This window comes from Colobus angolensis, unplaced genomic scaffold (genome assembly GCF_000951035.1).
Source record: "Colobus angolensis palliatus isolate OR3802 unplaced genomic scaffold, Cang.pa_1.0 Scaffold75, whole genome shotgun sequence".
Taxonomy (NCBI): Eukaryota; Metazoa; Chordata; class Mammalia; order Primates; family Cercopithecidae; genus Colobus; species Colobus angolensis.
Window position 1 is genome coordinate 3,852,429 of NW_012121265.1, and position 15,575 is coordinate 3,868,003.

General features: G+C 35.5%; 1 protein-coding gene across 1 annotated transcript in view; it reads right to left on the minus strand.

Moving 5' to 3' along the window:
• Positions 1-15,575, minus strand: part of ATRNL1 (attractin-like 1) — an 834,587-nt gene that overhangs the window by 632,660 nt on the left and 186,352 nt on the right. Inside the window, exons 15-17 of the mRNA XM_011927827.1 lie at positions 14,670-14,851; positions 2,513-2,726; positions 666-854 (exon numbers count right to left, since the gene is read on the minus strand). Of these exons, the coding sequence (XP_011783217.1) occupies positions 666-854; positions 2,513-2,726; positions 14,670-14,851 (585 nt within the window). The remainder of the gene's footprint in view (positions 1-665; positions 855-2,512; positions 2,727-14,669; positions 14,852-15,575) is intronic.

Here is a 15,575-nt window from a genome sequence, read left to right on the forward strand (position 1 = left end):
AAATAAATAAATATTCATTCAGGTGCAGCCTTATCCTATAGTCCTTAGAAAACATGAGAGACCAGTAAGGGGCAAGATTTGTCTCCTGGAGTACAACTCATAGTAAGTCCAGTACTGCTGACATAACTCTATGTGATGTCAAGACTGTGCATTCTATACTTGTAGCAGATATACTAACATTGATACGATATTCTTGCTCCAAAATGCTTTCTTGAATCTAATCATGAGGGAAAAATTAGACAAATCCAAATTGAGAAACCTCCAAAACAAGTGGTATAGGTTATTCAAAAATATCAGTCATGTAAGGAAAAGACATGGGAACTGTATTAGATTAAAATACCCTAAAAAGGCTCACCAAAGCAATCTGTGATATTTGAGGTGAACACTCTCATGAAGTGTTATGCTGTCTGCAACATACACACAGTTCAGGGAAAAGGGGCTGTACATATGTGGCAATATGTTAATATTTAGGGTAAGATAGTGGAATGCAAAATGATGATATAATAAAAATCAGAGGTTAACAGTACCAGTTGGTTTCAAAAGTAGCTATAGCAATATTTTTTCTCATTTTTTGAAACTTCTTCAAAAATTTAATTCTTCTTTACATCATAGAATAGTAATTTATGTTGCTGTCAAATGAAAAGTCACTCTAGATAAATACTCACGAGAGCAAGTGGCAGTTTGCCACTCTAGACATTGTCCATAGGGAAAAGAGATGATATAGGCATTAGAGTCAACACATCGTTTCGTACTGCTGCACCACATACACTCCATGCCATTGCTTGTACAGTTGGAACATGATGTCCTTAGAGAGCATGGCTTTTTGCATGGCCTCGCATTTTGATTTGGACTAACTGGAATAAACAAACGAATACAATAATTTCATTTTTAACTTCATGTTAACACAATTGTATGGGTTTTCTTTGCTCTGCTGTTCAGGGCATGTTTCAATTAAGCCAACTTTGGCATTATAATATGATGAGGTAAATAAAAACAAAGGTGATATATCAATACTTCTTAAATTTTTTATTAAATTTGAAAATGTATAACTTCTTTGAAATGTTTAATTATTTACTAAATAAATAAAGTTGTATAATTTTAAAGTTGTATAATTTTAAATATTATAAGTAGTAATGTAGTCTATGACCTAGTTTGTATACTAGCAGTGTTTACTTTCCCAGCCACAATGTTTTCCCAGCCACAAAGTTTTCCATAACATTCTACATCTTACAAAGTAAATGTCCCATAAGTGAACATGTCTCTGATATAAACAAAGAATAAAAATACAGCTTATGATAAAATATTACACAAGATACAATATTTATCACAGCCTTTAGGACGACTATCATTTAAAAATAATAGGAAATAAATATTGGCAAGGATGCAGAGAAATTGAAACCTTTGTTCACTGCTGGTGGGAATGTACACAGCCTCTGAGAAAAACAGTATGGTGATTCCTCAAAAATTTCAACATAGAATTGCCACATGATTTTGCAATTCTGCTTCTCACTATATACCCCAAAGAAGTGAAAGCAAGAAGCTGAACAGATGTTCATACACCCACATTCATAGCAGCATTACTCACAAGAGCCAAAAGGTAGAAGCAACCCAAGTATCCACTGATAGATGAAGGGATGAACAAAATGTGGTATACACATATAATGTAATACTGCTCAACCTTAAAAAGGAAGGAAATTCTCATACATTCTACAACATGGTGAAACACTAAAGACATTATGCTAAGGGAATAAGCCAGTCACATAGGACGTACACTATATGATTCCACCATATGAGGTACCTGAAGTAGTAAATTCATAGAGACAGAAAGTAAAATAGTAGTTGCTAGGGACTGTAGGGGGTGGGGTGGAGGAAACAGAGAGTTATTGTTTAATGGGTACATATTTTTAGTTTTGCAAAATGTAAAAAGTTCTGGAGATAAACGGCGATGATGTTTGTACAACAGTGCGAAAGTACTTAATGCCATTGAATTGGCATTAAAATACATTTAAAATGGTTAAAATGGTAAGTTTTAAGCATATTTTACCATGATAAAAATATAACATTTAAAAGAAAATAATTTCATATTCCTTTCTCACTTAACAAAAATCCATTTCAGAATATGTAACAAAAATGTTTCTTTTTACTTGATAACTGAAATAATATATCTACAAGAGTAAAAGGAGTCCCAATTAAACAAATCTTCTTCCCAAACACTATCATGATAAGTGAAAGACATTAATGAATTAAGAATAGATTATTGCTATATTGTAAGTACCTACAACCATATATTCATAACCTCACTATTTGAACCAAAAGAGATTGCATAAAATAATAATAGTATGTTATTTTCACAAGTTAATGCTGAGATCACTCATACTAAGTGGGGAAGAATATGTATAAAAATAAAATTGACATAAATATCAGAGAATCAGACTACACCCTAGAAGCAAGGAATGAGAAGATGGATTGGAAACATACTTTCAAAGGAATGCTAATTTACTGGACTACTTACCAACAGGTTTTTCACAGACAAGGCCATTTGCCATAGATGTACAAGGATTAGCTTTTAAGCCTGCCACTGCAGCCCTTTCTAGATATGCACAAAACCCAGAATCATTGGGTTCACCAGGAAGCCACTGTAGTGTTGTGTTTGTAAAAGGAGACATGTCTTCCCATCCCCAGTAGGATATATTGATCTTGCGCAAGCCTACCCAAGGTGATACTTTCTGTAAACAACAGGAAAAGGGGCATTCAAAGAAAGTTAAATGTAAAAATATGCCATGTTCCTTAGCAAATGGTTCATTATCATTAAAAATTATATTTGAAGATATATATAAAACTGCCTTTCTAATGAGTTTTAGTAGTAAGAATAATTAACAATTACAGCATAGTTTGGAGAATGATGTAGAATAGAACACTGTTTTTAAAACACAGGTTTTATGTTTAGCTACATGATTGGCATCATTTATTTAGCCTTCACAAACCTCAGTTTCCTCTTCTATAAAATGGATATATAATTATCTATCTGATAAGGCAGGATTATTTAAAAACTTAACATATTGTTATTGCTGCTGCTGCTTCTATTACTATTACTACTATCAATGTAATCAGTTATAGGATTAAGACTCTAAAGATAAACTGCCATTATCTGCACTGTGAAAATAGAAAATAAAATCAACAAACAGTATATAGAGTCTGAGTGAAGTCTTCATAACAAGACTTAGCAAAAAGACTTAGAGAAGAGTAACTGCCTCTCTCTTAGCTTAGACCTCCACAAATAAATTTGGACTTCTATATGATTTTTAGATAAATTAATGTCACATAATTTTATTAATAAAAAACAAAAATAATAAAATCTGATGCTTGGGCCTAAAATTTAACTAAAATTGACAAATACCACATAACTATTCTTAATGCTGTAAGTAATATTTCAAAATTAGCTTGAAATAAACATCTTTACCATATTTATAACCTTAATAATTACTCAATTTTAAAATGTTATTATTATATTAAAAAGTGATATATTCATGATCCGAATTACAAATCTTTACAAATTTTTTTAGATTATAAACACATCTATTTTAATATATATATACATATTTTCCAAAATACTAAGCTACCAATATTATATTACAATGTGAAATGATTTCAAAACTCCCCATCGTTCTTTTTTTTTTTTTTTAACATTATAGAGTACCAGGACAAAGAAAAATGTTTCTCCACCTTGTACATTAGCAACACGGAAATAAGATATTTGTATCCAGTATATATTCTAATTATGATGTGCATATGGTCCTAGAGATCTTAAAAGATAGCCATACACCTAGAAATGTGTGCAGTGTACAAATACAATAAAGTTCACATAGTAAACACTCGACAAATGTTTCTTGAATAAAATTTAAATATCTTATAAATTCTTGTTATGACAATAAATCTCATATTGCCGAAGTACTGTACACATAGTAGGTAATCAATAAATTTTGCTAAACAAAATTCATTAGAATAAAGATTGCTATCTTCCATCATCAGCACAGTGCCTGAAACAAAGATGGTACTTAATAAATAATGTTTCTAATTATAAAAATACACATGCTGCTTCACATTGTGATCAGCATATATTTCATATATTATTCTGAAAAATATTTTGATAAGCGAAAAGCTAAAACATTCTTACAGCTCTTGATAATAACAGCAGGAGTCAATTCAACATAGATATTTCAGATTAACAACTGTGTTTCACATGACAGCAATTGTGCCTATATCCCTGAACTATCTATAGTCAAGACAAGTCATTTAAAATGAAATATTATTCCCTAACTCATCATGATAAAAATCTGAGAGGAAGAGGAGGAAAACATAAAAATGAAGCTGCTGATAAAACATTTAAAGTAACTATTACTCAGTAAATGAACTGGATAGGCAGTTAATTATCTTATGTAAGATAAATAACTATGTCATGAAAATTTCCTGCAGCACACCATAAATCACTGTAACATTTCATTAGCCATTTCCGATAAGTAAATGATCATTTGACCCAAGATATCTCTATAAAGTGAATGAATTTGTCCATCTTTATTCGCCAAAGAAGGGTTGTCTTAAGTTTATATAACCGCAATGACTCAGAATTCATTTTATATAAAGATATGCATAATTGAATGTCACCTTGCAGAAGTCTCTACCTTTGAAATCTTCTTAAAGCTCAGCTTTCTGATAAAGCAAAACATTCTTCATTTACAGGGCATGCTAGTTAGCATCACATTCCTTAGCAAATGGAACTTTTGAATGCGTGATGAACTTATCAAGTCTAAGTTCATCACACATTCAAAATAATTATTAGTTCAATCATCATTATTCATAATAATAGGCAAGAAAAAAATGAACACTAACATAAGAATCTTGAAATATGCAATCTCAAAAAAGTACATTTCAAGGTTATATTGTAAGAACTAAAAATAATATGTCTTAAGCAAGAAAAAGTACTTTCTAAATATCAGGAAATTTGAATCTGCCAATAATAAGCTCTGCATAAGTGGTAGGTGGTGAGAACTAATTTTCACGTGTTCATTGGTAATAGCTCCTTATTTTTTGTAGTAAAAGAAATAAATTGGCATCACAAGAATATAGACAGATTTTAACTTATGTTGTTTGTCCCATATGCTAAAGTAAAACTTTACAAATACACCTTGTCACATTCTTCAAAAATATTATAAAACTGATAGGTCTCTCCTACATGCTACCTCATATATCTTATCCTCTAGCCATGAAGCTGGTAACTCTCAAGACAAGTTGAGAGAAAAGACAGGCATTTCTCTGGACTCTTTACCAATATTTTCATGTGCTGGCCAACTCCGAATCCTCTAAGACATAGCTAGGGCACTCCTCTAGGAAATTATTCTTAGGTCCACATTACTGGTTAGATGCCTACCCTTTATCTTCATATATCACCCTATGTGCATCTATCATTGCAATTATCACATTTCAGTATAATTGTGTTTGTTTCTCTCTCCACTAAGCTCTTTGAGAACAGCAATTGTCTTTTGATCTCTGTAATCTCAGAAAGCAGTAGATTGCCAAGTACACTGAAAGTGCTCAATAAATGTATACTAAATGAACAATTACTGGTCTATCCTTCACAGAAAAATAGTTACAGTTCACAGAAAAGTAGTTTTCTGAATCAACTGTTCATATAAATATGATTAGTATAGCTTTTCTTTACCCTATTAATGCCAGACATTAAAAAAAAAATCGTATAAGGCCAAGAAGTACTGTATTGCAATATCTACTTCAAAATATTTGAATATTTATAAAAGTCAAAGGATAAAACTAATTAATCAGTTTTATTCATGGAGAAAAGGGCTTTGGCTGTATAGACAGAAACTGGGGATAGAAATTAGATTATCCATTATTGATACTCATGAGAAATATACATGTTAATATTAATACATTTCATCACAAAAATTAGGGTTGGCAGTAACAGTGGATTGAGTGTCCATACGAAAATTTCAGGAGTGATGTCAGCATCTTGTCTGACTAGAGACATCTGGTGCTCGTCCCTTCCACAAGAGAGGATTGAGACAATGAATAAAGAGCTACGCTTTGACTGGAGTGTCGAAGGGAGAGTGCTGGAGTGCAGTAGGGGAGTAGAGATTCACCTGCAGTGAATGCAAGTCCAGAAAGGCGGCATGCAGGCACCCAGCCTTTGTCCTGTCTTCTCCACCTGGATTGGATCTGTTCAGGATCAGCAGTGACTTCCTGTTTTAGGGAATAGGTAAGCAGATGATCCCCGCTAGCTCCCATTGCTACCACAAACACCTACAATCCTTACTACAGAAGAATCCCACAGTCCTTACAAGCTCTGAGCCCAGTTTAGAGAGCTGCCAGGAATTCCCTCAGCTGCACTGCCCTCAATTAAGAATACAAGGTGTGCACTTCTCATTCCCTACTCAAGCCCTGTGAGCCAAGATGCCGCAGCATGGTGCCATCTTGAGACCAGACCCACCTCTGGAGTGTACCTTGCTCAAGTGTCCAGTAGCCTCTGCACCTCTCCAGTACTGCAGTTCATTTTCATTCCACCAAGGCCACACAGGTGGCTGAATGCCACAACCCCAGCTGAATGAAACCTAGGTCCAGGATTGGCTGTGACTCTGGTCCTACACAGCAGGGAAATCAATCCCCACCACTGCACTTCTGAGCCAAAGGAATGGTCTGGCAGTCCTACACAGGACAATGCGGTCCTTGAGCCAGCCGGGCCAGCCAAACCATTGCATGACCTCCTACAAGCAGGAGAGGCCCTTGAGCTTCTGGGCAGCTAATACGGCCCTAGGCTAGAGGAGCAGCTACATGCCTGCACTCAGGGCCTGAGAAACAGCCACACTGCAACCTCTCGAGGCAGGTCCTTGGCCTGCCTAACAGCCCTGCACTAGCAATCAGGGCCTAGAAACAGTTCCAGAGGCTGCCACTGTTGGGCATGCCTCCATGCAATACAAGCAGCCATAAGTCCACATCCAGCACCTAAGAAACAGCCCTACAGGCCACCCCTGGCAGGCACACCCACAGGCTAGCCAGGAAGCCATATAAGCATATCCTGGGCCTGAGACACCCCCATGAGGCATTCCCAGCAGATATTCCCCCAAGCCAGCCGAGCAGCAATGCACCTACACCCTGGGATTAAGAAATAGCCCTGTGGGTTGTTCCTGGCAAGTAAGCCCCCAGGACAGCCAAGCAGCCTTGAACCTGTTTCCTGGGCCTGAAAAACAGGCCCAAAGGCCGTCCATAGGAAACATATTTCCAGGCCAATCGAGCAGCTATACACTCACATCTTAAGCTTGAAAAACAATCTCATAGGTTGTTCCTGGCAGGCCAGCCCCCAGGTCAGCCAAGTGACTGCATGCCTATGCTCCCAGAGTGAGAGGCCTGTGGCCTCAACCCCAGCAAGCCAAAATGCAAGTTGCCCCACCCACTGTGGGTACTCACATGCCCATGACCTGAGAAACAGCAAGGTGAGCACACTCTCCAACAGAACCACACCACCACTGCTACAAACTGTCTTTGCTAAGGCTACTAAGACACTTGAAAATGTCACTAGTATGTCACTAGTGTGCATTCTAGCTAAAGAAACGACATGGAGATTACACTACTGCATCTACCTAGAACCAATACCAATACACCCCATTGAACTAATACGCCAAGACCCATTCATACTAATAACTCTTTCCATACAAAACCTACTCCATAAAATTGGAAGAATTTTATGTAGGAATTCCTACATAAAATGTAGGAATATATCAAACAAGAAAAAGCAAAAAAAAATGGTATCTCCAAAGGGAAACAATATTTCTCCAGAAATAGAACCCAACATAAGTAAACATATGAAATATCAGAAAGAAAATTCAAAATAATCTTAAGGAACTTCAGTAAGATATAGGAGAATACAGATAGACAATTCAACAAAATAAGGAAAACAATTCATAATTTGAATGAAAAATTCAACAACAGAGATATCAGGAAAAAAAGAACAAAATAAATCGCAGATCTGAAGAATTCAATGAATAAAATTTTTAAAATGCAACAGAGAGCTTCTACCACAGACTTGACTAAGCAGAAAAAAAGTACTCTTTTTTCTTTTTTAACAGAGATGGGTTCTTGCTATGTTGCCTAGGCTAGCCTCGATCTCCTGGGCTTACAAGCGGTCCTCCTACCTCATGTCCCAAGTAGTTGGGACTACAGGTTCACACCACCATGCCCAGCTAGAAGAATTACTGGACTTAAAAGCAAATAACATAAGCAACAAAAATAAAATAGAATATGGAGTGAAGAAGGCCTACAACATTTATAAGAAACCATTTAGTGAAAACCTATCTGTATTATAGGCACTACAAAAAGAAAACAGAAGGAAACAGGTGTCTAGAAATATTGAATAAATCACTTGAAAACTTCCTAAGTCTTCAGAAGGAAATTGACATCCAGGTGGAAGAAGCTTAAAGAACAACAAATAGATTCAGGCTATACAGGTCCTCTCCAATGCACACAATCCTCAAATCATCAAAAATCAAACACAAAGAAAGAATTCTAAAAGCAGCGAGAGAAAAGTATAAAGTCAGATACAGGAAAATCCCCACTACAGCAACAGTGAATTTCTTAGCAGAAACCATAAAGGCCAAGAGGAATGGAAAGATATATTCAAACTATTGAGAAGAAAAATAAAACTGTCAACCACAAATATTATACCCAGCAAAGCTATCCTCCAGAAATTAAGGAGAAATAATATCTTTCACAGACAAAATCTAATGAAATTCATCACCAATCGACTAGCCTTACAATAAATGCTCAAAGGAGCCTAACATCTAGAACTGAAAAGATGGTAACCATCATCATGAACACATACAAAATTATAAAACTCACTGGTAGAGGCAAGACACTAAGGAGAAAGAGAAAGAAATAAAACTGTATCACTACAGAAAGACATGTAATTACAAAAATAAACAATAAGAGAGGAAGAAAGGAACAAAGAATAGAAAAGATATAAAAAGGAAGCAAAGATGTACAAAAATCAGAAAACAACCAACAAATCGACAGGAATATTTCTCACCTTCCAATAATAACCTTGAAAGTAAATAAATTCCCTTACTTAAAAGATATAGACTGTCTGAAGGTATTTTTTTAAAAAAATAACTAACAATACGCTGCCTACAAGAAACTTATCTCACCTATAAAGACATACATAGACTAAAAGTGAAGGGATAAGAAAAGACATTCCATGCAAACAGAAAGCAAAAGTGAGCAGGAGTAGCTACACTTATATCAGAAAAAGCAGACTTTAAGTCAAAAGCTGTAAAAGAGATAAAGAAACATATTATACAATAAGAAAGGGATTAATTCAGTAAGAGACAATAAATTGTAAATATACATGCACCCAATGCTGGAGCACTTAGATATGTAAGGAAAATACTATTAGATATAAAAAGAGAAATATGCCCCAAAACAATAATACTTGGATACTTCAACACCATGCTCTCAGTACTGGACAGATGATCTAGATAGAAAATCAACAAAGAAACATCAGATTTAAACTGCAGCATAAACCAAATGGACCTAACAGACATTTACAGAACATTGTACTGCAGAATACACATACTTTTCAACAGCACGTGGAACATTCTCCAGGAATGACCACATATAGTAGAACACAAAACAAATATCAACAAATTTTTAAAAATCAAAATCATACCAAGTATCTTACATGACCACAATGGAATAAAAATAGACTTTAATAAAAAGAGGAACATTCAAAACAATATGAATAAATGAAAATTAAACAACATAGCCCTCAATTAACACTGGGTGAAGAAAGAAATTAAGAATGAAATTTAAAAATTACTTGAGACAGCTGAAAATAGAAAGACAACATACCAAAGCCTATAGAATATAGCAAAAGCGGTACTAAGACGGAAGTTTATAGTAATAAATATATACATCAAAAAAAGAACAATTGGCCGGGCGCGGTGGCTCAAGCCTGTAATCCCAGCACTTTGGGAGGCCGAGACGGGCGGATCACGAGGTCAGGAGATCGAGACCATCCTGGCTAACACGGTGAAACCCCGTCTCTACTAAAAAATACAAAAAGCTAGCCGGGCGAGGTGGCGGGCGTCTGTAGTCCCAGCTACTCGGGAGGCTGAGGCAGGAGAATGGCGTAAACCCGGGAGGCGGAGCTTGCAGTGAGCTGAGATCCGGCCACTGCACTCCAGCCTGGGTGACAGAGCGAGACTCCGTCTCAAAAAAAAAAAAAAAAAAAAAAAGAACAATTTCAAATAAACACCCTAATGTTGCATCACAAAGAATTAGCAAAGTAAGAAAAAAAACAAATCCAAAATTAGAAGAAGGAATAAAATAAAGATCACAGCAATCATGATCTTTATTGAAATGAAATCAGGACTAAAATAATACAGAAGATCAATGACAGAAAATGTCGGTCTTGTTCAAAAAATAAAGAAAACTGACAAACCATTTGCTAGACTAAATAATAAAGAAAGAGAGAAGACCCAAATAAATAAAATCAGAAGTGAAAAAGGAGACATTAAAATAACACAGAAACATAAAGGGTCATTAGAGATCACTATAAACAACTATATTTCAAGAAATTGAAAACTTACAGGAAATGAATAAATTTCTGGACACATGCAACCTAGAAATTGAACCAAAAAGAAACAGAAAACTTGAAAATACCAACAAAATTCATGATTTTGAATGAATGATGAAAATTCTCACAATAAAGAAAAGTCCAGGACCAGATGGCGTCACTGCTGAATTCTACCAAACCTTTCAAAAGCAATTAAAACCAATTCTTCTCAAATTATTTCAAAGAACTGAAGGAGAGGGGATTTTCTTAACTCATTCTATGAGGTCAGCATAACACTGATACCAAAACCAGACAAGGACATTGAAAAAAAAAAAAAAAAAAACCTAGAGGCCAAAATCTCTAATGAACATATGCAACAATGCTCAACAAAATATTAGCAAAATAGCAAAATGAATCCAACAGTATCAGAACAAAACACACCATGACCCAGAAGGATTTATCCAAGGGCTACAAGGATGATTCAACCTACACAAATTAATGAACATCAAATATCACATCAACAGAAGGACAAAAACCATACAATCATCTCAATAGATGCAGCAAAAGCATTCAACAGAATTCAACATCTCATCAAGATAAAAACGTAAATTAGGTATTTACATAGGAATTACCTAATTTAGGAAGGAAATAAATAAATAAATACCTTTACTTAGGAAGGAATGTACCTGAAAATAATAAAGGCCATATAGGACAAACCCACAGCTAACATCATACTAAAAAGGAAAAGCTAAAAGCCTTTCTTCTAAGAATTGGAACAAGACAAGGATATCCATTCTCACCACAATTATTTAGCATAGCACTGTAAGTTCATGGCCAGGGCAGTTAGGCAACAGAAGAAATAGAAGACATTCAAATTGAAACAGAAGAAGTCAAAATGTCCCTGTGTGTAGATGGCATGATCTTATACAGAGAAAAACTTTAAGACTCTTATACAAGAGCCAGAAAGAAATTATTTAGGCAGATAGTGTGAGTAAAAGACTCCTCAGCAAGCCTTCCCTTTTAACAAAAAGCAGCTCCAAAACCATTATTTTTCTAACAAAGAGCAGCCTATGAAATTGAGCTGCAGACACAGATAAGAAAGCTGGACGCTTACACGGGTGAATGCCGGCAGCTGTGCCAATAGTTTGTAAAGGTTACCTGGGGGCCAGGCATGTTCATCATGGAGACTCCATCTTCCCTTTTCTTTGTCAACCACGTGTACAGTAAAGGAACAGGCAACAGGCCCAGTAGAGAACCCATCTGCATAATAAAAGATTAGGGTAGGGCAGCCAGCTTCTTCACTCACTATGTAAATGGCACATCTGGTCAGATCAATCTTTTGGGCTCTATGTAAATCAGACACCACCTCCTTAAGCTTGTCTATAAAACCCCATGCATTTCACCACAGAACCAGAAGACCCATTCCGGCGCCCCTCTCTCTCTGCAGGAGAGAAAGCTTTTCTCTTTCCTTCACCTATTAAACCTCTGCTCTTTTTTGGCTGGGGGGTTGCAGTTTCACTCTTGTCCCCCAGGCTGGGGTACAGTGGCACGACCTTGGCTCACTGCAACCTCCGCCTCCCAGATTCAAGCAATTCTCCTGTTCAGCCTCTGGAGTGGCTGGCATTACAGGCGCCCGCCACCAGGCCCAGCTAATTTTTTCTATTTTTAGTAGAAATGGCGTTTCACCTTGTTAGTCAGGCTGGTCTCAAACTCCTGATCTCAGGTGATCCACCCGCCTCAGCCTCCCGAAGTGCTGGGATTACAGGTGTGAGCCACCATGCCTGGCAACCTTTGCTCTTAATTTCACTCCTTGTGTGTCCCCGCCCTTGATTTCCTTGGTGTGAGGCAAAGAGCCTAGGGTATTACCATAGAGGAATGACACCACTTCAACTCTACCAGAAAACCCTTAGTACTACTAATAAAGTAATTCAGCAAAGTTTCAGGATACAAAATCAACACACAAAAATCAGTAGCACTTCTATACACAAACAACAAACTATGTGGAAAATAAATCAAGAAGGTAACACCATTTTTAATACTATAAAAAATTAAAATACTTAGAATTAATTTAACCAAGGAGGTAAAAGACCTCTACAAAAAAAAAACTACAAAACACTGATTAAAGAAATTGAGGCCGGGCACTGTGGCTCACGCCTGTAATCCCAGCACTTTAGGAGGCCGAGACGGGCGGATCACGAGGTCAGGAGATCAAGACCATCCTGGCTAATACGGTGAAACCCCGTCTCCACTAAAAACACACAAACAAAAAATTAGCCAGGCGTGGTGGCAGGCACCTGTAGTCCCAGCTAGTCGGGAGGCTGAGGCAAGAGAATGGCGTGAACCCAGGAGGCGGAGCTTGCAGTGAGCTGAGATGGTGCCACTGCACTCCAGCCTGGGCAACAGAGTGAGACTCCATCTCAAAAAAAGAAAAAGAAAAAAAAGAAAGAAATTGAAGCGGATCCAAACAAATGGAACAACATTCCATGCAAATAGATCAGAAGACTTAATATTGTTAAAACAACCATGCTACTCAAAGCAATCTACAGACTCAATGCACTACCTATAAAATACCAATGACATTGTTCACAGAAATAGGAAAAGCAATCCTAAAATTGTATGGAACAAAAAAGAGCCCTAATAGCCAAAGCAATCCAGAGCAAAATGAACAAAGCTAGAGCTATCAAACTACCAGGCTTCAAAATACACTACAAAGTTGTAGTAAACAAAACAGCATGGTACTGGTATAAAAACAAACACATACACCAATGGAAGAGAATAGAGAAGCCATAAATAATTCACATAGCTGCAGCCAGCTGATTTTTGGCAATTACACCAAGAACACGCATAGGGAAAAAGACAATCTCTTCAATAAATGGTGTTAGAAAAACTGGATCTCTATATGCATTAGAATTAAACTAGACCCCCACCTCTTACCCTATACAAAAAAAAAATGGATCAAAGAACTAAATTTAAGGCCCAAAGCAATAAAACTACTAGAAGAAAACATAGGAAAATCTCCAGGAATGGGTTTATGAAAAGATTTTATGAACAAGACTTCAAAAGCACAGGAAACAAAAGCAAGAATAAACAAATGGGATTATATAAAAATAAAAAGCTTCTGCACAGCAAAGGAAACAATCAACACAGTGAAAAGACAACCTACAGAAAGGGAGATTATATGGTTTGGCTGTGTCCCCATCCATATCTCATCTTGAATTACCATCTTGAAGTACACTTGCTACTAGGTTGTAGAAATAAGCATATGTCCAGATTTTATGCTCTCCACCATTTTGATATGCTATCTACAATGCTTCTTTAAAGTAAGCTGTACCAAGCAAGCATTACTTGTTTCTATATAGCAAGTAATTGGTAACATAGTCATCTCTCTCTATCCATGGAGGATTATTTCCAGGTCCCTTGTGAATTCCAACATCCATAAATATCACGTCGCTTATGTGATATAAAATGGCATAGTATTCCAAGTAACCTATCCATATCCTCCCATATACTTTAAATCATCTCTAGAGTATTACTGAATACAACATAAATATTATTGAATAGCTGTTATGCTGTATTGTTTAGGGACTAATGGCAAGAAAAAAAAGTCTGTACATGTTCAGTACAGACACAACCATATTTTTTAAAAATATTTTTCATTTGCAGTTGGCTGACTCCATGAATGAGGAACTCATAGATACAGAGGATCGACTATAATTGCTCTGAAAAGTTTTCAAGCAAAAATTCTTTCTGCCACACTATACCAAGTGGAGTTATAATTCTTAAATTATATATACTCTTTAAGTGTATTTATTCATATAAGATAACTTTGATAAGGTAATACAGTGGTTTGCTCTGCAAAAAGTGATAATTTATAAAACATTATTACCTTATTACTTATACAAAATAAGTCTTCTGTCAATTCACTTGAGAAATCAATTTTACTTTTATTTCCAAAATTAGCAAAATAATGTATTAAAAACAAAAAAAACTCATTTCAAATAATTATGAGATTATCATAGCATATTTCCATAATGTTAAAAAGTAAAAATGTTACCTGTTGTGTATACTTCTGTATTTCATCCAGAACAAATTCTACTTCTTTTGAGGTTGTTAATGAAGCAAGATTTCCACTAAGATTATAGCAATAGAGTTTTGCATTGTCATAGTTTTCTCTACTGGCATTGATTCTAAGACAAGCATCCCCAATATGACTCCATCCTTCTCCACAAAGATGAGCTAGTAAAAAAAAAAATACGTCTCAGTTTTAGATTACCAAAAAGCAAATGTATTTTTCTATTATTTCTGTATGTTTAAATTATTTGTGAAATAAAACATATTAAATATCTCAATATAATATTTCAAATAAATTTTTTCTAATAGTTTGGTAGAGAATGAAAGCAGAACATCCCAATTTTTTCTTTAAATCTTAAATATGAGATAAATCATGGCTCTATGACATCTGTTAAATGTGTTGACTGCTAGGTTTTCTCTGTAACGTCTGGTATATTGGCATATGGTATTTCAATAAGTAGAATCACTACTATATTTATGTCCCAAGGTCTAGTTTACATAAGACAAGATTACTTTAATAGAAAAACAACAAGCTTATACCAAAAGCAGTTTCAAAGTTACTCCTATAAGTGACTTAATTGACCTCTAAATCTAATTTCCATAGCTCAGGTATATCGTTGTGATATAAGTTGGGTTCTCTGATTCTTTCATAAGTATGGGTAGAGAAGTCTCATTTCACTTATGATTAGTAAAGGAGCTATGCTCTTTCCTTACTAATGTTTATTTTTATACAATTATTCATGTCTTTCTAAAGACGAAACATATTATTCAGTAATAGTGGTTTGTCTATAGAATCCAAATTGAACTTGAAACACTGTTTTCTAAAACACAGGTTTATATAATAAATACATTAATAAGGCTAAACTTTAGCGTGCACTAATTAACAATA